Source organism: Takifugu flavidus, chromosome 8 (assembly GCF_003711565.1).
Source record: "Takifugu flavidus isolate HTHZ2018 chromosome 8, ASM371156v2, whole genome shotgun sequence".
In the NCBI taxonomy this organism is placed as follows: domain Eukaryota; kingdom Metazoa; phylum Chordata; class Actinopteri; order Tetraodontiformes; family Tetraodontidae; genus Takifugu; species Takifugu flavidus.
In genome coordinates this window covers 9,635,888-9,658,869 of record NC_079527.1, presented here as the reverse complement: position 1 = coordinate 9,658,869, position 22,982 = coordinate 9,635,888, and the positions used below count along the sequence as shown (strand labels likewise).

The 22,982-nt window shown below is 46.4% G+C and overlaps 2 protein-coding genes and 1 long non-coding RNA gene across 3 annotated transcripts; 1 reads left to right on the top strand and 2 right to left on the bottom strand.

Annotated features, from left to right (window-relative positions):
• Positions 1-253: 253 nt before the first annotated feature.
• Positions 254-11,470, bottom strand: bgnb (biglycan b). Its single transcript, XM_057040173.1, has 8 exons — positions 11,211-11,470; positions 6,250-6,521; positions 4,047-4,159; positions 2,870-3,083; positions 2,634-2,744; positions 2,013-2,106; positions 1,632-1,770; positions 254-1,555 (listed from the first exon to the last, which is right to left on the bottom strand). The coding sequence occupies exons 2-8, from the start codon at positions 6,500-6,502 to the stop codon at positions 1,358-1,360; spliced, it is 1,122 nt and encodes a 373-aa protein (XP_056896153.1). The 5' UTR covers positions 6,503-6,521; positions 11,211-11,470; the 3' UTR covers positions 254-1,357.
• Positions 10,963-18,420, top strand: LOC130529699 (uncharacterized). The gene is made up of 4 exons (XR_008951634.1): positions 10,963-11,010; positions 15,432-15,583; positions 17,475-17,537; positions 18,091-18,420. It is a non-coding gene; the product is annotated as an uncharacterized LOC130529699 (long non-coding RNA).
• Positions 15,351-22,286, bottom strand: si:dkey-32e6.6 (extracellular matrix protein 2). Its single transcript, XM_057040170.1, has 11 exons — positions 21,769-22,286; positions 21,421-21,572; positions 21,102-21,326; positions 20,830-21,024; positions 20,541-20,679; positions 20,270-20,385; positions 19,585-19,717; positions 19,349-19,506; positions 19,008-19,147; positions 15,838-16,164; positions 15,351-15,575 (listed from the first exon to the last, which is right to left on the bottom strand). Exons 1-11 carry the CDS (start codon positions 21,962-21,964, stop codon positions 15,401-15,403), a joined length of 1,956 nt encoding a protein of 651 aa, XP_056896150.1. The 5' UTR covers positions 21,965-22,286; the 3' UTR covers positions 15,351-15,400.
• Between the last annotated feature and the right edge of the window lie 696 nt (positions 22,287-22,982).

Below are 22,982 nucleotides of genomic sequence, written 5' to 3'. Positions count from 1 at the left end.
TGCTGAGTTAAGATATTATGTCTATAATGATTAGATTACAAGACTTTGCTTGATTACCAATATACACATTATAAATTCATCTAAGCCAAGGGATTGGTGCTACTTTCATGCGGCCTGTTAATGATATTTGCATAATTTTCGACTGAACTATTAGTGTTTTTATACTTTCAGGATTATGGAGGCTCCAGCTCCACCATAAAAATCCTGCCCAGTTACAGAATCTCCATGTGTGTGCACTCAACATTTCTCCGGACAACGTGACATTTCCTCTTTATTTCTCACAGGGTTTTCCGACACAGGCACAGCAGTTGTTCTCTGGCTTTATGCAGCGGACTACAAATGTCTTTATTCACATGCAACGGCAGCTGGTCAGATTACAGAAAAGAGACAGGGCAGAGTACGTCGGCAGCCAGTTCCACGCGGGCCGACCGGCATAAACCACTAACCCTCCGAAGACCCCCAAAGCAGATAAAGCATAAAAGACAACTGTGCAAAACAATGCATTAATACAACTTTGTTGTAGCACTAAATAAACGCAATCCTAATCATTGTCTCACTAAGAACAAAGAGGATGTGTGTTTTCCCTAACAGGGGTTAATCCCCGACTACCGCAGCATTCTGTCAAAGAATACTGCATTTATGGTACAGACGGCATAATAAAAGGTACAGAACTGATAATAAAAGAAGGCTGCTTGGTAGATTTGTTCAGTAATGGCTTCAAGCACTGATGAGAGGAACGTGAAAAAGGCATGGCTTGGTTTCTAAATAAATCAAAAACTCTTATTTATGTACAAAAGAAAATAGTTTGACTTAAATAATAATTTCGTGCAACTGTGGAAAATAGGCCCAAATAGGTTTTGTTGATTTAATCACAGAAATTCCATCAAACCATGCAGCCAAACAGGAATGTTACACGAGACGGCACAAGGAAAGTCAAGGAGCACCACTTAAAACCTGTAAAGCATTACTTTACTATCTGTTATGTGTTATTGTTAAAATTAAACAAAAAATGACTTCTATCATGAAAAGCACTATTTGGTATAAAATATGTATGCACCACTTTACATTTGCTCTGGTTTTCATTCATTATTACTTTTCATGGATTTAGGATGGGGAGAACATTCCATTCAGACCAGCGACTTTGCTTGTGATGGCAAAACTTTCAAAACCTCAACCAAGAAAAAAAAAAAGCTCTGCAAACCATTTGCTTTCTCTGCTCTTCAAGTCCTGTCATTACCTTCCTCTTCACAACCGATTCTTCACCCCTCCATTTCTCCCCCCTCATTTCTTAACCTCATATTTTTGTTTTTAATTTAAATCATCGGCTCCTCCATCCACCTGCCGACAACCCTGCCCTCTACTTTTTGTAGTTGCCAAACTGTATGGCCAGCCGGTCTGTGACACAGCGGAAAGTGGCGGGTTGCACCTCCCAGTAGTTGACGGGGTTAGAGAACAGGCTGATGCCATTGTAGAACACCCTCTTCATCCCGAATCCGCGAGGGCAGAAGTCATTCACCCCCACCTGGTCGATGTTGTTGGAGTGGAGGTACACCACCTACAGAGGAATGACAACACAGAGAGTGAAGCTGGCACCTCTTGATATTTAAGCCTGCAATCGGATCTAGACTCACCTGTAGGTATTTCAGATCTGGGAGGCCTGTGGGGACACGTGTGAGCCGGTTGTTGTCCAAATGGAGCTCTCTCAGTCTGGGGAGGTAATCCAGGCTGCCGTTCTCAATGTTACGAATGTGATTAAAGCCGAGTCCCAACCTGGAGACAAATGGAGGGAAAAGGCAGAAATCAGGCCAGCTTTCATACATCAGTGTAAACCAATGGAAGGCTTCAAGCTGCAGACCCAAACGGAGGCTATGCAAACCCTTTTCCACAAAAAAAAAAAAAAAACAACACATCAAATGACTCTTGTAGATGCTTTTGCATGAAAAACCATAGGTACTGATAGGTACGCTGGGCCTCCATGTCAGCTGATGTGTTGGCTGTAGTGCAAATGATACCTAATGAGGTTTTTGTAGCGGCTCAAATCCTCCAGTTCCACAGCCTGGATCTCGTTGTGATCAAGGTGAAGCTCTTGAAGACTGTCTGGAAGATCTGAGAAGCAGACAGGATATTAATGTGATACTTGATAGAATATGACAGAAACTGATGAGTCTATTTTAATTTATCTTCTTATATCTTCCACTAAATCACTCCTCTTTTTTGAGATTATTTCCTCTGTTCAGTTAAACACCAACGACATGTTTCCAAACACCAAACTGTGATTTTCAGTGTGTTGATGTACATTTAGTGATATGCTGTGAGACATGGTGTTTAGTCTGTAACACAGTGGAATGGGGGGGTTACAAGATCTTTGGTCTGTTGGAACATGATAAAAACTGGCTGCCACACTGTCGAAGAATCACAAATAAACATGTTTGATCTTGCTGAAGTCAGACAAAACTAAAACAGTGAAACAGAAAGTCTGCGGTTTTACAAGTAGTCCACGCGGGATTGGTGTTCCTCAGCCCAAGGCTGTAATTTTAAGCAGACACTGTATTTGCTTCATTCATCAAAGACATAATAGTGTGAACATTCATCATCAGTGATCTTCTGCTCTGCCATGTGCTGTACATTATTACCTTTTGGCACCCCGGTCAGCTTAGCCTCTGATATGCGCAGATAATTCAGCTTTAGTCCCTTGAAGGCTCCAGGCTCAAAACCACTGTTGTGGATGGGGTTTGCTCCCATTTCTGCAAGATGAAGTGAATATTTCTAGCATGAAATCAATAAATCCATCATCCTCTTTAATCTACACCCAAGAGCTACCCCAGGCAGGAGGGAGCACCTCTGAATATCATTCATCAGTAACTCTGACCTATGCAGTTCATGCTGCCCAGCCCCGAGAAGGCTCCGGCCGCCACCTTCTTGATGCGGTTTTCATGGATCCTTAACTCAACCAGGGAAGGTGGCAGATTCTTGGGGACAGTAGGCAGCAGATTCTTGGAGAAATAAAGTTTCTGCATGTGCTTGAGGGGCAAAAATGCTTTGGGGTGCACTTTTTGGATAAGGTTATTCCTCAGGGAGAGAGCCTACAGAAAGAACAATAAACATAAGGTAAAACTCAACGATTTTGTGTTTTTGTCCTAGGTTAAAATTCACAAACTCGGTGCGAATTCCCCGACTTCGTTTCTGGGAAATAAAACTGAACAAAAACAGTCGGCTGTGGTCCGTCTCTAAGCAGACGGTCTCCACCTGTGCTGGCAAGGAGACGTAGGGTGATGTCAATAGACCTTCATAGAAATGTTATTGTATGATGTTTCCTCTGCAGCCAGACTTCATGTTGCTTCTGGTAAGTGCTCTGGCAAACAGAGTAGGAGTGAGTAAAACCCAGAGAGAAGCAAAGACGGGTGACATTCCAAGTAGCTTTGCTTAACTTTAATGTAGAGCAACACTGAGAATGAATGGGGTAGTAATACTATCGTGAAGAACACACAACAGAACACCATTAAAGTTTGAATGGGTGTGACTAGGTGTGTCTGGGAAAAGAAAGTTGGCAGGCTTGCGGTTTTACCGCTGCTGCCTTGGTAAACTCTTGGGGAGAGCACTTTGTACAAGTGTAACCTTTTTGTCTTGTCTGTTGCCCCTTCACATAAAATGTAAACAAAAAAGGAATGTAAAGTGAAGGTTTTCATCCAGACAGCCAGGAGCAAAAAGTGACCTTTTAACTATGGCAGCAGTGGCTTTCTCTTGAAATGCCAACCCTTTCATTCACTTGACTTTTATTTGACAATTACGCTCAATTCAGATGAAACCAGGGTAAAACAACTGATGCAAATCATTTGGACAAAGTTGTCGTTGAGACAAACAAAGGAAAAATTCCCTTTAATCCAAGTTGAGACCAAAATGGTCCATTCTCATCCTCTCAACGCTGGAGTAGAAGGCCAAACCAAAGGATGTGAACCTCTCTGGCAGGACTACAGAGTCTTGGTGATACTTTACAGTGCAACAGACCAGACAGGGTGTTGTGAGTATCACCAGCTTGTGTGTCTTACATATAAGTTAGTCAGGCCCTTGAAGTCGTTCTCTTTGATCTCTTGAATTCGGTTGTTCTGCAGATCCAAAAACTTCGTGTCCAGAGGAATATTCTGTGGCACCTCAGTCAGACCTGAGGACAAATATATATATAAAATAAAAATATCATGCTACAATAAATAGATTTGTGGAAAACTGTTAACACCCTAAAATTGGTAAGTTTTCAATTGGCAAGTCCCTTTCAGACACAAAAATAAATACAGTAGTCACTGTCTACTTAAAAGATTCCATTGGACCTCAAAAGTCATCTGAGGACACTCCCAAAATGTTAAATTAGTACTTTAGGCTTCCTCCTGTATTGTTTTAATAAGAGGTGGAGACAGCCATGGAGGTTATTACACAAATGTCCAGGCCTCACTTGGTAACTATAAAAAAGATAACAATCATATCATGAATAATAATAATGACAATAATAGGGCTACAAATGTCAGCTTCATTATAGTTGATCTTCGTCTGGTAGTTAAAAAAGCACACACACACACACACACACACAAAATGGTTCTCCTCTACTTAAATGCTAATATACGTATCTTGCACCAGATGGACATGCCAGATGTTTGTCATCTGCTTCCCATCTGACAGAAGTCAAAAAGGATGAGATTTAAGTCCAATGACCTAAATCAGGGATGAAATAATACAGGCGGCTGAAATCACGAGATACGTATGGTGTAGCTACATAAAGAAAACCACAATCTGTGTGTTACTGTGGGCATGCTGAGACATTTGAACACTGACAGCATTACGCTGATACGATTGCAGTATGTACAAATGTACATAGGGGGCAGTGTTTAACACACACCTGCCCTATTCCCCTCAGGGACCTCTCTGGAAAAATGACACACTAACAAACACAGCAACCAGTGATCATTACCAAGACCACATCACAGAATCACTTGGATGACCGGATCAGATGGGTTCAGTCCCAGACTGGCCGCATTCCCAATTCCCGGTTAAGGCCATCCTCATCTGGACCATGATGCAACCGATGGAGCTGGTGACAGAGCACCAGCTGTCCCACTGGGATCCAGTGTGCCACCGACCACATCTGACCCACTGGACTCTACCCAAAGCTGTCCTTCTGGAGTTAAGTTTAGACGGACAGCTTTGGCCGCAGCGCGCCACACCCTCCAAGTCAACCGTGAGGGATCAAACATTCGCCAGCAGCTCCAACTGACAATCTGGGCCTTAGGAGGAATCTAAAGGATTTCTGCCTTCAGGAAGATAAGACCATCAAAGTTCTGGACCAAGTTTGAATGAGCCGGCCTCTGTAATTTTAACTCAATGTGATAGTTATGTCACCACGCTAGTCCCTATATACAGTTAATTACTATACAAACATGGATTTAAGGGGTAAGAAATATTTACCAGTCACCTGAATGCATCCTGACTACTGGAAAACTTTGAATTTGTCTGCTGTCAACACCCAAAAATGCCCAAACAACACCTCAGTTACCAGGAATTCTTCACCCTCTCAGCATACCACAGAGTGACAAAGCTAACACCTTCTCCAAACTCCAGCTCCCCTCATCACAAAATTCCACCATCCTGCTGGGATGCACAGACGCCAGAATAAATCCGCTCTAAATAAGCACTTGACATCCTGGAAATTATATACTTCCATATTTACCCACGGCAGTGACGGTAAATACACGGAGCCTGTAGAACGATGACTCGACAAAACCATTTTGTCCACAACACACACTCTGATGTAACAGAGTAATTAGAGTCGGATTCAGCTAATGCATACTCCATCAGCACAAAACCCTGTAAATATGAACGCAAGGCTTGTTTTTAAAGCGTTACAGTGTCTTTGAGTTAAATTTCCTCCACCAAAATCAAACTCCTCTTTGTTTTCTCTTCCTCCTTCTTCATCTTGATCTCCTTTTTCCGTTCTGACCGACACAGAAGGTCTGGAACACAAAATCCCTCAAAGGCATGCCTTTCAGAGTGAAAACACACCAGATTTATTTTTCAAGGGAGAAATTCCTCTCTGATAAAACACCACAGTTGGGGGGGGGGGGGGTTCAGATGGTCATGCGAGGCCGGATGTGTCACCCTCACTCACGCTGTCATTCACCCCGTCTTTTTTCCTGCTGGACCTCAACAAAAACACAGAAATGATGACAAAGCAAGAACGGCATAGTTCGACAGTCCCTCACTGACCGAGGTCGGAGCACTGGACGACCCTGAGGTGACATTGGCAGCCGAAGGGGCAGGTGGCGAAGGTGGGTACAGAGGTGGGCTCTGTCGGGGTGGAGCCTTCTTCCTCGTCCCTTATCATTGTCATCATCTCTCCCTTTTCCAGGCTGTCCATGGTGAAGTCCCAGAAGCCCCTCTGCTCGAAGGGCAGGGCCGAGGACGGGGAGAGCAGTCGGACCGCACAGAGCCACAGCAGGAGGGGGTAATGTGGCCACATCGTTAGCTTATCTTCTTAACTGAGGACACACAAGAAGAAAGGATTAGTTTATAGATGAGAAAATGGTTTGTGTTGCACTCCAAAGTGCTTAAATACGTACGTGATTCAAAATGCTTCAATTGGAGCTGAATTTGAAGACAGTAGAGGTGCTCAAAGTTACAGTACAGACGTAAAGCAGATGAACGAAAAAAATGTTTAAGAAGTTTTTAGGGAAAAGGTGTTTTGTGGAGCCTTCTTTTTAATGTACAATAACACAACATGAAAATTTAAGGTATGAGCTCCAAACTGATATCAAATATTTATTTACAGTCAGTGATTTGCAAAATATGCTCAGCACAGGCATGTGTAGGTTTGCACGTGCCTGTCTTCTTGTGCACGATACAAACAGGATTAAAATTCAAATTTCCCGTGCAAAGTGAGGACATTTGGGCTGGTCCTTATAGCAACAAAGGGCCTGTTCAAGACCTGGGTTTAAGGTTGAAGTTGGAATTGATGTGATAGCTAGAGAATGCATTAGGTTAATGAAAGTCCTTATAAAGATAGCAGTGCAAATATGTGGGTGTGTGTGTGTGGGGGGGGGGGGGGGGGCATCAGTGCTTGAAATTCACAGCTCAGGGCAACAGTCAAGCTGGAATATTATGAAACGGTCTACTTATCCGTAATTACAAACCTCCTGTTTTCAAACCACACCTCGCAGGCGGGGCAGGCGCTGCAGGCTGGTGAGGAGAAACGGAGTTCTTCTACTTGCTCGCTCCCTGAGAATCGACTCTGGGAACACCAAAGTTACCTAAACCACACTGACAAGCCGTCACTGTCCGCATCCTGGAAGCTGAGTTTGTTCCCTGGAGCCTGTTCACACTGACCAATCAGGTAGCCTTGAGTGCATCAGTGGTGGAAAACTTTATTCCTGACAACCCAGCGGCCAAACAAAGCTACCATTCAGTTAGAGGGGAAACTGGGCAGCAACGGCATGTGTGTATCTATGTCTGTGTGTGCGGGCGCGCATGTGTTTGAGTGTGCAGACACGTCATGCAAAACAGGCTCCATGATGTCATAGCTGTGCGTGTACATGTGTGCACACCTCTAATTGAGGTCAGCAGACATGTGTGTCTGTGGTTGTCTCCTTCCTTAATCCCGTCTGCACTGACCCAACACCGTCTCCCCTTGTACTCAACCGAAAACCCCCTTCCTGTTAAAGCCACTTAGCATCAGGCTAATTTATCCACAGGATGGGTAATAGGGACCCTTAACCTGAAGCTAATCCCGTGAAATGTATCCCAGTGGTGTGTCACACCCTTGGGTGACCCTTAAACCCTCTGAGCTCCACCCCCCTGCTCTGTTATCCAAGAGCTGCAAGATCCGGTGCCAACGGTTAGCATGCCAATGGAATTTCCCGGGAACTTTGATGGTACCATTGGAATCTGAACAGTTTAATATCAGCACAGAGCTCTGAAACAGGACAAAAGGAGGGAGATGAACAAGAAAACATGTGTTGTTAAAGATTTGACAGCTCGGTTGGTGATAACTACTGTTCTATGTTTCGACTTGATCTCCAAATTTATTGTAATTGTATTCCTGCTTGTTTTAACTCTTCTCCCCAGAACCTTTTGCATCTTGAAATAGTAATGAGGGGGGAATTCTATAGCTTTTATTTCAATGTAGGGGGAATTCTTATTCCACAGGCCTTGCAAACACTTTCAAAACTGATTCCCATCCAAACAAAACACTCAAAAGAAAAGAAAAATCAAGTAGTTTCGTATGCAACATGGCTGCAATTGTATAATTTGCTCACCTTAGGAAAAAGTTGCATTAAAAAGACATTAAAATCTGTGAAAGAAAAAGTCTGTGGACCTGGCCTTAAAGCATGAACAACTGGCCTCTGCAGTCTGCTCTTTGCAATAAAAATAGCTGCCAAATTATACCATTTTGCTTGGGGGGGAAAAATCAGCATTGGCCTTGGCCTCAGCCAGAAGAATGCAGCCAAAAGGACACAATGAGGGCATATATGGTCAACGGCACACAATGACACTCAGCACACAAACGAGCTGGGGATACACGCGGAGGGAGGACAAAACCGGGCTTATTTTAACACCTACAATTTCTGCAGCCTGTGTTTTGCAACTTAATGAGGAGTCCAAGGGTATTTATGGCAGATCTTTAAACGTGACTCCCTGCGTTATCAGCTTTGGAACCGTCCTTCATCTCTGTTAGCCCATCAGCCATTTGCAGAGACGTGTGGACAGTGGTGTTGGGGTGTACATCCAACCCATAACTGAACGGTAATTCAGTCACGATGGGGACTGATTCTCCAGTGCTGGTGTTGGTCCTCATCCAGGACACAGTAAAGTCCTTCTTGGTGGACTGGCTCTGTGAGGTGTTAACCAGAGTCATGGTTTCAATCACAATGGTTGGGTGCGACTTGTGAGTGAGCCCTTGTCCCGCTGAACCAAGGTGCGCATTAGGGCCACCTTTGACGAGGTGTCAGTGAGGCCTGAGTGGTCAGAGCAGGGGTCCAAGGACCGAGCTGTAAGTGGCAGGTAGTCTAAATGCACCACCTCTGTTGAGAGGTGGCAGCTTCAGCAACACTCGCAGACCACATCTCTGTTCAAATGTGTGTCCTCAGAGGAGGATCCTTCCTCACGGTGCCCTCTGCTGATAATAATAACACTCACTGGAGGTCCTATTCTTCTTTTCCTCTGCTCAGGGCTGCGGCAGATGTCTGCATCATCCTACAGATTCTCCCTGAGCCTCATTGTCTGGGTGCTCTGTGTAATGTGTGAAGAGCCTGTCGCCTGCTTTGTGCTTCTTGCTAAAAGCTGTCTGAAAACAGCCGAGGTCGCCCTGGAAGCAGATTAATGGCATCGCCTCAATAGTCATATTTAGGTGTAATGCTGAGACATCTACTTTTTCTTTGCCACAGCCTTGGCGAAGTTACCCGACGGTGTTTTTATAAAACTTTTCTGATGGAGTCAAATGATAAAAATGAGACACTGGGAGGACAAAAGCAGGGGGAGAATATATGAAAACATGTCAGTCAGTGTCAGTGAATGCACCGTCTCAGGTCCTTGAGTTTGAGTTTCCCACAGAGATTCTGAAGCAGTCTGTCAACTTTGGGACAGTTGTCAGCAATCACATCCTGGGATTACTCTGATGGGAGATCAGTTCCCTTAAGGCCACATCCCTGTCAGGCCAAACAAATATGCAGCGTATTTAATCCAAACGCCCTCTGCGCTGCCAAGAACAATCATCTCCTCACAATGAAAGAAAGAGGGTTTGTTCTTTATAACTGCGGAGCTGAAGGAAGGACAAATGCTGTCACCTCCCACGTACACACAACCCTCAAGATGACCTCGTTCTGGTCATCTTAACACTCGATCCAGCATTAAAAAAAGATCTAAAATAGGGATTTGCGAGCAGTCCTTTGGTGGCTGTGTACGGCCGGGGGGAAGGGGGGACAGCAGGTTGACTACATGTGTCCACTGTCACCGCGTTCATGTGTTGACAGCAGCCACGTCAACACTCAGGGCTGAAGTTACTTCATGTTAAGTGGACATGGCCAGAGTGCTGACAGCACCAAAACCTCCAACCTTTAAACTGTGTCACACTCTAGTTGAACAGGAAACGTCCCGAGAGCTTTGTGGCAATAAAATCCCAACACCAAACTTTTAACACACTCACAAACACAGAACTATTTGCGCGTGAGTACGAGCACGCACGATAACCGTCTATTTTGATCTCGTAATCTAACGTCTACCTTTAAAATGATCTGGTGCCTTGACCTCCCTTCAATTTCCTCACGACATGTCTCCTTCAGTCCACACAGATGGACACACAAACGCACAAGCCAACACTCTTCAGACAGCAGAAGTTAACGCTAGGCGGGTCCCATAAGGGCCTTCGGGTGGAGTTAACTGCCTCGCCAGCTATAATTTGGTGACTTCTGTCCCTAAAAAAGGAACTGGCAGCTTCTCTATAGCTCTTAAGCTTGGATGTGGTGGCGAGAAGCTCGGTGCTCCTGACAGAAAGGACAGAGGAGCAAAAAATAAACTATAAAAAAAATGTGATTAACATATACGTAGACAGGTGATGGAGAAACAGGTGAACAGACAGATCGGCAGAGGAATACATTAAAATAATAAAGGTTCGTGAACAAATGAGCAGATTGGGTCAATTTAAAGCAAAGAAAACTACAGAAGAATCCCAAAAGGATGAGAAATTATTGTGAGTTTACTGTTTACTGTGTGTTTGTATCATTTTATAGAAAGAAAACTGCTGGATTAGATTTAGATTAGAGCAGTTTTAAGTCCTCAAAGGTGCTGTCGTGGTCAACATTTGGCAGTAATCATCCCAAATCTGATGCTTCTTGGCGGATGCGTTTTTAGATGAACTGAGAAGAAAGAAAAGGTTTGTTGCTCCCTTTGAGGAGAGTGTTGTTGCGCCCCCTGCTGTTCAGCGTCAGTATTAGAAGATGGGAAAAGGAGAATCAAAGGAGTTTAAGCACGCAACAGGTTGGTTTAAGTCCTGATATGTTATTTACAAGGAGAAAGAAATAGTAGGAAATAATAGATATCGTACAGTTTTAACGAAATAAAAAGTTGAACGAAAATTATAAAGTTAAACATGAATTTAAATCTCAGTGACTTTTCCTGTTACTGAAAAAAAGTTTTCATTTTGTAAGACAGAAAGTAAAATCAAACCATCTCCCTACCTTACGGGCAGAAATAAGTTGTTATTATTTGCGGGCCCCCAACTTTTGTGCTGCTGTGCGTTTTTGTTCCTCTGTGCACCAAATTGTCCCGGAGACTCGACTGAAAGTGTTGCCCTAGAATCTCATCACATTTACGGGTCGCTGCCCTGGGGTGCTCCGCTCTGACATCCAGCCTCTGCTCCTGCGCCACCGTTTTTGCCACTGAGGTCCGTGTCGGGGCGCAATGTGCGCTCGATCCCATCCAAAAACTGAGGAAATGACTGATGTGTGGGGAGGGAAGGGGGGGGGGGGGGTGCGCCCATAAAGTCAAAAAGCCTGCCTCCTTTCTCTGCCGTTCGGATGGAGGAGGAGGAGGAAGGAACCAAGGATCAGGGTTTTCTGCGCCAGTTCAAAACGTGGCGTCGCACAGGGAAGACTTAATAAATATTTATCCTGAGCTTTTATCTTGGGCGGTGTTTTTCTGCACAACGTTGTTAACGTTTGTGATTTCACGCCGATGCCGATGGCTAGAATGTCCTCTCCCTTTGCACATTTAAGAAGAGAAACTTATTAGAAGCGCCATCCAAATCCGCTCACACCCTCCTCGCTTGCAGCCGTGAAAGCTCATTCTATGAACTTTAGGCCCTTTTTTAAATTCACCTTACATTTGGGGGTTGCCACGTCTCCCAGGTGAGACTTGGAACTCCTCCCCATCTCAAGATTTTGGCTCAGATTATGAAACACTTGGACCTCATTTCCTCAGGACCGAAGCAGCAGGGAACAGCAGTTATCTCCACATCACTTGAGGAGTGTCAGATAATCTTCTGTATCGCCCAGATTATTATTAGAAGAGCCTGACGACTTTCCTGCGTGTTTAGGTCTTTATTTCCCCGCCCGAAGGGTCCAGTATCCACAGCGGGCCAGCTCAGTGCCCTGCAGGGCCGCTGGCAGGAAGCAGAGTTTTGATAAAGGTCTGTAGCAGATAACATTCCTCCCAGCTCAGTTTGTAAACTCTGTCGTTCCCTCTGCTTTCCGCGGCTCTCTCATTGCGGTTCGGCTGATTACGGTGTCGGGCTGGAGCTCCAGGGCTTGGCATCCAAATTAAACTGGTTTTTCTGCTGCCAGTGTTGAGTTAAAGTGTCTCTACGCATAAACGCACCCACTTGTTAGCTCCTGTGTAGGTGTGCATGAGCGTCTGTGCAGGAGAAAGCGAAAGGTTTTTTCTCCCCGTGTCAGTGGGTTATTTTAGAAAAGCAAGAGTGCTGATTTGTGCACAACTAAAGAAGCTTAAGATAATTCATGAATGCAGCAGAGTAAACAGATTCAGGAAAAACGAAACAGTTCATCAGTCTTTGGGCCTCCGTGTATTTTAAAGGGATTCTAAGCTTTTCCAGACGACATCCATCTGTTAGGGTCTCAAAATAAAGAGGATAAGTGAATCAAAAATCAGAGCGGAGGCCACAGCATAAAAGGACACCACCAAAGGAAAAGGTTGAAATATTTTGCTTCCCACATTAAATTAGATATGAAACAGTGAACAACAAAGGACTTAAACCAATGGAAATTAAACATACCCAAAGCAGATCTGAAGGAACCACAAAGAGCTCGGAGACACCAGCAACAAAAACCAATGTGGGGGCAGGCCAACCCTTCCAGAGCCATTCAAACACCAAAAGGAAGCCTCCCGACCATCAGCAGGCCAGGATAAAACAACCAAACCAAAGACCAACAGGACTAACTGGATCAAGCAAACGGATCAAGGACTGGTGCTGCTGGCCTCTAACCAGTGGGTGATGGGCTGCATCAGGGTCACAGCCATGCGTAGCTATACTTGTGAGGAGCATCATGGGAATGAATGAATGTTGTCTTATTCTATTTTCACAGTACAGGAGGGAGTATATGTCAAATAATGAGAATGAGACAGTTATTTTGGGTTCTCTCTTTAAATGGGGGGGGGGGGGGGTCACAGCGGTTGGCTGTGACCCCAGTTGACCCCGAAGAGTCGATGACTTTCAACACCCAGAAGTCAAACTCGGGAGGAATCTGTGCGCTCCGTCTCACTTTATCTATTTCTGATGTCAATCTGACTCAGGAGAAGAAATTCTTTGGCTGCTTGAGCTCAGCTCAGCACCGGCAGGCGCACACACACACACATACACACGCACGCACACACACACACGTGCACTCCTCCAATAACAAACACAGGAAGCTGCCGTCGCTGGGAAAAACAGACAGAGCATGAGAGCAGAGGAGTTCTGCGCCACTTCTCCTCCTCCAGAAACTGGGTTCTGGAGCCCAGCGTGGCGCCGAACATCTAAACAGGTTGGTTATGACTTTCACTCTAGAGGGAAGTCCATCAAATAAACGCAAAAGCACATCCCTGGACTCTGGGTCAAGGGCAGGCTGGAGGCTTTAAGGTCAAAGGCCAAACGTCCAGCTTCACAACTGTAGACGGACGAGAGAAAGAGGCGCGGCGCTGCTCGTGCACAAGGAACGGGGGCATAAAAAGTGAACACGTCGCTTCCGAGGCGGTAATGTGCCGTTTGTAAAAAAGACTGTACAATTATGGAGCCTGTGCCACATGCACGGAACCCGCAGCAGCCAAGCGACGCGTGATTACACCCCAGGGTCGACGGATTGAAGAGAATATGTGTCTGTGTGTGTTTTTTCTGCCCTCGTAATCTCGTTAGCTTTGTCGTCTGCATGTCTCTTAATACCCCGGCTCCGGCTTTTCTCTTTCATTAACCGTGGATCCGTCCTCGCCACAGTCTGCCCCCCCCCTCCACTGCATCTGTAGGGAACCTTCTGTTCCTCATTTGCAGCCTCAGGAACACGCTGAAGAGCTGTACCTGTGGAGATGCCTAGAGTCCACGCAGCAAGTGCACAGCCTGCTAATTATGACCTCAAACAGGGCACAGCAGCACATTTTATCATCCGAATTACACCCATTACTCTCAGGGTGTTTTTTTTTAAATTTTCTCTGCATGCACGGACTGTGAAATTCATAATTGCCCCCAAGGTTTGCAATCAGAACTCCAGTGAATGTGATGTGGCTGTTTTTGAGACGTCATTGTTGCGCCACACCGGCGATCACGTTCAATTCACCATCGTATTTGTGACGTGAGCTCAATAAAAGGGAGCGTGAGCGCACTTTTCAGAGAAATAATGGAAACCACGATGGCAAAGCGATATGATTTTAATACATTTCTTTAACAATGCTGCACGGATGAGGCTGGAACATGAGCGAGCGTTGCTCTTCTTCCCCTTGCAGAGCATCTCAAACGTGCTACACCTTCGATCTGCAAGGAGCCAGAACAGTTTTCATGAACTTTTTGTGGGGAAAGTGGAAGAAAAGAAATGAAGGAGAGCAGAACAACACTTCAGAGCACTGAGGCCCCACCAGGCTGGAGGGAACACTGAGATCTGGGAAGTCCAGGAGGTTGGCAGGCCCTCCGGATGGCTTTAGTTCCCCACAGCTCTGAATGCACCACTGTCTGCTCTCATCGCCTTGCTGTTTTAAATTTCTCTCCCCCCCCATTTTGTTGGAACTGAGCGTTCACACACCGCTGCTCTCCTCCTCTTCCACAGATCAGCTTACTTAAACCAACAATCGCCACATTGTCCCGTCGCTGGTGTCTCCGCTGACATTTCCCTCATTTTCGGGCCCCACTGAGAACACGGCTAATGGGCCGCTCTGCCCCTCTCATGCACACGTTGGCGCAGCCTGAGCTGACGTCACTCCGGCGCGCTCTGAGGCCCTGGTTCAGCTGCAGTGACTGGGTTCCTCTACAGAGCGGCTGGTGCTGGCCTGTTTACACTGGAAGTCATGTGGGCGATATGGAACCTGGGTGCTGTTTGTATTTTCCTTCCTAATGAGCCCCTGGAGTTCACACTGTGTCAGCAGACATTTCCCCTCTTTTTATCAGGGACCTAAATACTGCAGCACTGAATACTGCAGATGTCCCTCCATGTTGCCCCAGGGATCAGCAGAAGGGATTAATCTCCTTCAGCTTTTATGTTCTCACATCCATTCATTCATTACCTCCTACATTAATTAACAGATTAATGGATACAAGTCTAAACAGAGCATTTTTAAACTATAAACATCAATCACTGAATCTTCTAAAAGAAAGGCACCACTTCAGAGGAAAATAGGCAAGCTAGGTCAACAATGCTAGTTTATTAGCATGTGCATGCATGTGGATGCTCTGTTAACTGTTTGACTGGCCCTGCTGTGGGTAGAGCACCAGTCCCTGAGCATCAATGAGGCAGGAGAAGGTGTCTGCAGGAATCCTGTCCACCTGAAGACGGTTATTTTCCAAGTGGACCGCGGCCAACATGGAGCCGGGGTTCCGGGGGTGACAGATGCCCCACCGCCTCACCGCCCTGCACAGGTGACATAAAAACAGGTCGTTGGGATGAATAGAAAACGGATAATGTCACTCACGTCTTTCATTCAGACACATTCTACATGCCACTACATACTAACCACGATTGCGGAACCACCTTAAAATAATCAGAAGTACCACTTTGAACCTTAAGCGTGGGGATTTCGTTGACCTAAAGCTGGTTTTAAGATGAATTTCATTTGTCCAGGAATTGCAAAATGGGTTCCCAAAGATCCCGGTTCTAAAAAAGGAGATTCTACCTGATGTGGTTGTTGTCAAGCCTCAGCATTTTCAGGCTTTTAAACTGTCGGATGAATGGAGGGACTTCCTCCAGACGGTTGTTGTCCAGCAGGAGCTCGCTCATTGAGCGGTACGTTCCAACAAACGAGGCTCGGTCCGCGCTGCCGTCGCTCAGGTGGTTGTGGGACAGCTGGAGGGACTGCAGGCCCGGCCGCAGGTGGCGGAAGGAGAAGGCCGGGACGTGAAGGATGTCGTTGTGCCGCAGGGTCAGCTTACGGAGGCGGCGGGGCAGATTTGTGGGGACAGAGGTGAGTTGGTTGGAGGACAGGTCCAACGCTTCCAGAGACCTGAGAGGAGACGCAGAAGGTTGAGGAATTTTCCTCTTTCAACAGCTTCTCCTTATAGTTGCGGGAAATCGTTGCGAGCAGAAAGAACTCAAGAGCTTCTGATTATCGCCTTTGAAGACACGCGTGGCTGCCAAGCTGCAAGATAATCACGGTTAAATGATCCAGTAATGTAATGTTTACTGCGGCGCTCCTGTTTTATAGTCGCCCTGCGTGGCGCTTTTAGGGAGGCAGGAAGGGCAGAGCTCAGAGTGGGATACAGGCAGTGGAGCAACGGGACGCAGCGGGAGAGACGACGTTTAGGACCCTCACAGGTATAATATACAGCACACTGGGGGGGGGGGACTGAGAGGCACCAAAATGGTTGACGTGCAAGAAAGAGACTGAAAGGCTGTGGGGAGGGTCATGGGTGCAGTTTTTTTTAAAGGCTTTGAAGGAAAAGAGTGGTACAGAGGTTCAGTGTTGGCGCGGGATGAGCCCACACAGCTGTTGTGAGTTTACAGCACAGGGCACAGCAGGAGGGAAACCTCATTTCCTGTCTGTCTGCTGTCCACAGGACGGCCAGCGGGTCCAGAACAGCCTAATGTGGCCCATTATGGAGGAGGGAGGTGATGTACCTCACAGGCACAGCCACATATTGTGTGCCCTTTCTTTGTGGGGGGGGGGACTTTGGCTGAGATAGAGGATGCATTAAAATGATGAGCTGTAATTACCTCGACACCGCTGATGTCACACCTCCCCTGAGCTCGCTTAAACAAGTTCAGGTTTATTCCCGTTAAAACAGACGGACTAACTCAATTATTTATTGTAATAAAGTAGCGCTGGACCAGTTCACCCACTGGTTCTGCTGCCAGTAGCAGGGCAGCGATCCACCACTGCTACCAGCTCCACCTGGTATTAATGAGCAAAGGGACACACAGTTCTGTACCTTCAAACTCACTGACTCCCACATGTACAAAACTGACACACACCGCACGCGCGCGCGTGTGTGTGTGTGTGTGTGTGTGTGTGTGTGTGTGTGTGACAGAGAGAGAGAGAGCATGCAAGTATATACTATATTATGATTATCTATAGATAATAATCAGTGTTATGGGCCTGTAGGTGAATGGGCCTATGACATCACTGCAGTAGGGGTGATGTCATAAGCGTCACAGCACATTTATAGTTTTTAAATGTGGTTTTTGGGAGAACAAGCCAGAGGTTACCATGCTGACGCCTCACTAATCTTCCAGGAGGCGAGAATTTACAAGCATAAAGAACTATGCAATTTGACATAAGTGTCATCTATTATGAGTTTCTCTGGTCTTCCACAGTTCTCCTTTTGGGGGGAACCAAACTCCTACTGATCAGCCAACGATGGAGGGAAGATGCGTCAGGTGATGAGTTATTCTGGCCATAACTTATTTCGGATTGTTGGTTTTCTGTTTTGTGTTGTTTGTTTTTAATCTCGTGTCAGGTGGCAGAGCCGTGAACATTTGTAGCACTTGTTGCGTGTACGGCCTCTCCAATGAAAACACCGCCGTCCTAAATATAACCTGTTTGCCACCGACAACACACCCTGAAAAGGAACCTAATTAAAGCCATTCACTTGACATCTGTGTCAAGTGGCGTGTTTTCCTCCGCACACGTGCTTGTTTTCCTGCTTACGCGGCATCGGTAAACGAGCCGTCGTCGGGGCGAGTTGCGGCACAGCACGCCAGCCACATTTAGAGAGAGACTTCGAAACCGAAGCTAATTAAAGCAATTAAAAAAATATAAGACAGGAACGCTTCCTTTAATCTACAATAGGTGCAAAGAAAAACCCAGCCTCCACTCCCTGCAGGCCTGTGGGAGGCTACAGCAGCAGCACCGTGGCGCAGAGGTGCAACACACTGCAGTTTTCAGCATGTAATCTTTAACCAATTTACTTTTCTTCTCCCCGTTTTGCAGATGTAATGTATCCAGGAGCAGCTCAGCGTGGGTTTGGTCATTGGAGGTCTGCAGAGTAAATGATTCCATCTACAGGGAACCTTTGAGTTTTATGGCAATCAGGTCTCGCTAATGAAATTTGCTCCCTGTCCCCTGCTGTGAGGGGCTGAGGTCATTGCGCCTTTTAAATGGAGGAGGCTGCAGCAGCTGCCAGCTCTGCAATAACCAGCTCAGTGACCTGTCAGTGTTCCACTTCTAATCAGAATCATATATTAAAAATACAATTCATCTCATTTTCTGTGCTGACTCATTCATAAATTACTATCTGAAATCCCCTGACTTTGTTTTCTCTTTGGTCTTCGTTAGCCTGAAGCTCCCACTGCGGTTTACACGGATCGCAGGGAGAAAAGAAGAAAAAAACCCCACTGGAATTCACTATATTTAACACAACACACAAGCGTGTGCATGCACGCACGCACCCCATCAAAGGCAGACAAATGTATGCGTGTGCGCATGCAGCAGCTGTCAAAACCTCAGTGAAATGTGTGAGTGTGTGTAGAGATGGTGCTTGATTGTGCCTGTTCCTGTGCACGGGGCTTTTTGGTTTTGAATTTCTGCTCTATGTGATATTGATGATGAAACTAATGATCACATCTGCTAAAACCTGCAGCTGATGCTGGAAGCGTGTAATGGTGAATCTTGTGATCTTTAAAGTGCCAAAAACACTCACTAATTACAGCTCAGACCTGTTTTTTTGCAGCCAGAGCTCCCAGAAAGGCCAAACTACATCAGCCTGCCCTCTTGTGGCCGAGAAAAGAACTGCGTGTTTTTAAAGGATGGATGGATGGATGGATGGATGGATGGATGGATGGATGGATGGATGGATGGATGGATGGATGGATGGATGGATGGATGGATGGATGGATGGATGGACATACTTGAGGTGGCTCCAGGTGCTGGCAGGGACGCTCTGATCATGCAGCTGATTGTGACTCAGATCCAACAGCCTCAGGTGGCTGCAGCCCTTCAGCGCCTCCTCTGTCACCCTGTCAATCATGTTCCCGCTCATCTTCAGTGTCTGCGGCAAACATTTGAGACACGCAGATGGAGATGTCTTAGGGTGTGAAGGTGAAGTCTGGCCTGAGTACAGTACTCTTTTGACTTTATAAACTGTATTTAGCTGTAAATTTTATTGTATTTTTCTATATATTTGTTAATGCTATAGCATTCCTTTTGATATCAGAAACACATTTAGTCAGATATTATGACACTGGCAGACCTGAAGAGAGCGAGGAAGGCCCAGGGGGATGGAGGTGAAGTGATTTTTGTCCACATGGAGGCTCAGGAGCGTTTCTGCTGGTCTAAATGCTAATGGTGACACAGTGGATTCATGGAGAGCGTTCCCAACCAGCTCCAGATTCAGCAGGTTCACCAGGCCTTGGAGCACACTACAGTTACTGTCAGCACATCACAGAACGTTGCTCAGCCACCACGTCCACAGAAATGGAGCTTTACCTGTGAAACAGTGAGGGCTGAGAGTGCCGATCTTGTTATTGTTCATCTTGAGGACTTCCACAGATGGAGAAAGTGCTGGAACGCCGCTGAGCCTGTTGCTATCCAGATCCAGCTTCTTCAGAAGGGTCAGACTCTGAAGCAGATTAGAACGATAAAACAGAGCCATTATTTTAAATCATCTGCCTGGTCCGAGCTTTAGTAACACCACCCCGCGAGAGAGCTGGGACTGTAGTCAGGAGCAAATGAGGAAAAACCTCGCTCTGAGAATAAATCTCAATTATACTTCAGCGGTGCTTGGCTGACTGCTTCCTCCAGCCAACCCTGCCAGAGCGTATACTGGTGGCCTGCAGTGATCGGTCAGACTGGGATTGCTGCCTCAGCGTGGTCCACGTTTCAGCCTGCGGTCTTTTGGTTAGAGCGGAGATTATTCTTAGAAAAGATCAGCTAATGCTCTTCAGCCCTCTTTTTTGCTGCACTCATGTGGGATTGGACCTGTTTTTATTCCAATTTTAATGCAAGGTGACTTGTAAAACTCGACACGCTTAACGGGCTCCAGATTTTATTGATGAATCAGATCTGAGGCAACACACAAGCGCTCTATAAAGAGCAACAGGTTTAAAAGCTTATCTTTAAATATGGTTCTTTTTTTAAATTTAGAACAGAATTGACGCAGAACTTAACTCACCGACAGGCTGTTGCTGCCAAATGACTCATCGTTCAGGCTGTTTTTACTCAGGTCCAGCGTGTCCAGGTTGAGCAGACCAGAGAAGTCCTGTGCCATCACCATGGTGACGTTGTTCTCTTTCAATGTAAATAAAAAGGGGTGGTGATGTTGTTAGATACAGTGGTTTCACCATTGTGGGAGTGGATACAGTCAGGTGATGTAGAACAGGATCGTGGTATTCTGGGATATCCCGGACACACACATGCATGTGCATGCACACACGAACACACACCTGCCATGTTGAGGTTTGTAGCCTCCAGATTGTGAATGATTGGCAGGTGAGTCATGCTGAGGCCCCTGCAGCTGATGGCTCCGTCTGTAGCCTGACATCGGCTGAGAGCAGCTTCTGTTAGGTTACTGGGAGGCTCTGCCTCTCTCCTCCCTCTCCTTGTCCTTCTCCTCCTTCTCTCCCTCCTCCTCCTCGCTTCCTCTTCCTCCCTCTCCTTGTCCCTCCCCTCCTCCCTCTCCTTGTCCCTCTCCTCCTCCTCTCCTTGTCCCTCTCCTTGTCCCTCTCCTTGTACCTCTCCTCCTCCCTCTCCTTGTCCCTCTCCTTGTCCCTCTCCTCCTCCTCCCTCTCCTTCTCCTGCTTCTCCCTCTCCTTCCTCCCCTTCTTCTCCCTCTCCCTCTCCTCCTTCTCCCTCTTCTCCTTCTCCTTCTTCTCCTTGTTCTCCTCCATCAGATTCTTCTTCTTCCTCTTCTTCTTCCTCTTCTTCTTCCTGATACAGAAGAAAATGATCTATAAGTCAGGAAGCAAGTTAACACTTGTAATTATCCTAAATATTATACATTGTACCTCCTCCTCCTCGTCATCATCATCGTCGTCGTCATCGTCTTCATCGTCGTCGTCATCATCGTCATCGTCGTCTTCGTCATCTTCATCATCTTCATCACGTCTTCTCTGCTGACCCATGAGTCGTTGCTTCTCAGCATGAAGTTCTCTGAGCGCTGCCATCAGAGTGCTGCTCTCCTCTCTGCTCACACTGCTCCTCCATCCCAACAGGGGGCGCCCTAACCCGGCCTGTGACGAGCAGCAGGGAGACACAGGTGTGATTTTCAGCATCTGGCCACGACCGAAGCCGCAGGTGAAAACGAAGGACATCACTGTCACTTACTATTCTGTATGCTGTGGACTCCACTGGAGCTGCATGTCTCCTCCTTCCCCAAGAACTGCTCATTCTTCTACTTCTTCCTCTTCTCATCCTCCAGACATGGTCTCCTGGATGCTCATTCTTCTCTTCCTGATGAGGTCTGTGCTCTTTCCCTGCTGCAGTAAGTACAGAGAGATGGAGACAGTGTCTCTGCCTGAAAAGCACTTTTCTTTGTCGCCAAACTCGGGTTGAGGCACATTATATGAATAATGTACACAAAAAATTGTAGATGGAGTTCAAGGGATTCATCTTCAGTTTTCTTTTACTTTTTTGATGATAAAAATAAAATAAAGGAAGAAAAGTTGATTTTACCCGGAGACAGAGATGGGCTGGAGTCGTCGGTATTTAAGCTCGGCGCTGGGATTCCTGGTGGGTGTCCAGCGGCTGCTTCACCTCCATTTGTCTCCCTCAAATGTTCCACGTACTCGTCCTCTGATGTGTCCCTGCTCTGTCCTGATAAAACTGTGCACAGACAGACCAGCAGCACGCACATCCCTGTGGTCCCCATGTCCAGATCCTCAGGAAAACACCAACAACAAAAGTCAGAGAGCAGCGAGAGCTGATGTTCGCCCACGACCTCTGAGGGAATGATGACAGGATGAAGGACAGAGAAAAGAGGGAGGGAAGGAATACCCAAGGGAGAGAGAGGTGGATCAACCCTGGCATTGTTGGTGCAGGTCCTGGAACCTTGTGCTGTGGGATTCTCGGCCCCGCCCTGCACCTCTGTGGCCCCTCAAGCCCTCCCAAGAGTCTGTTCATGCGAGGGTGCGTGGAACAAAACCAATGAGGCCGAGCAGAGTGGCCCGCAGAGGTGGGAGACGGGTCAGGCTGGAGACAACCTTGTTTGGCCAAGCTCCGCTGGCGTCCATGTACGAAAGGACACACAACAACGGAGCGCGTCTGTGCGCTTTCACACCCATCTGCTGCAACGCTCCTGCCTGCCCTTGGTTCTCACCCATGAGCCAAGTCAAAAATCAGCCTTTCACTGGGGTGAAAACCTGCTGACAGACCCGTTTTATTTGTACAGTGACCACACACACACACAGAATAATGATTTGTATCATTATTAGGTCCAATCCGCAGCTTCCCTGCAGACGTGCACCAAATGGAGGATCCCACGGTCCAAATTTTTCCAAAAGTTTATTTAGACAGTGAGAAAAGCCTAAAATGAACCACCAGCCACGTCCAACCCTTCCTTAACCTCATGTCAACATCCTGTGAGTTAACGTCCTGCCCTTCTATGGCATCAACACTCATAATAGCGCTGGTGGGGATGAAAACAGAAAATAAATATTGGGAGTTGTCATTTTTACCGAGGGACATTTTCCACATCCTTATTTGTGCACATAAAGTCTTGGTGATGCCTTCACTGACCACCGGCTGGCTCTATTTGTCCCTGCACAGGGAGCATGTTGTTGTGCAGAACAGTGACAATGGACCCATTAAAGAAAGTAAAAATCGTTTCATTTTCTGGAGCTACCAGAATCAAATCAATCACATAAACAGCAGAATGGGACATTTCACCA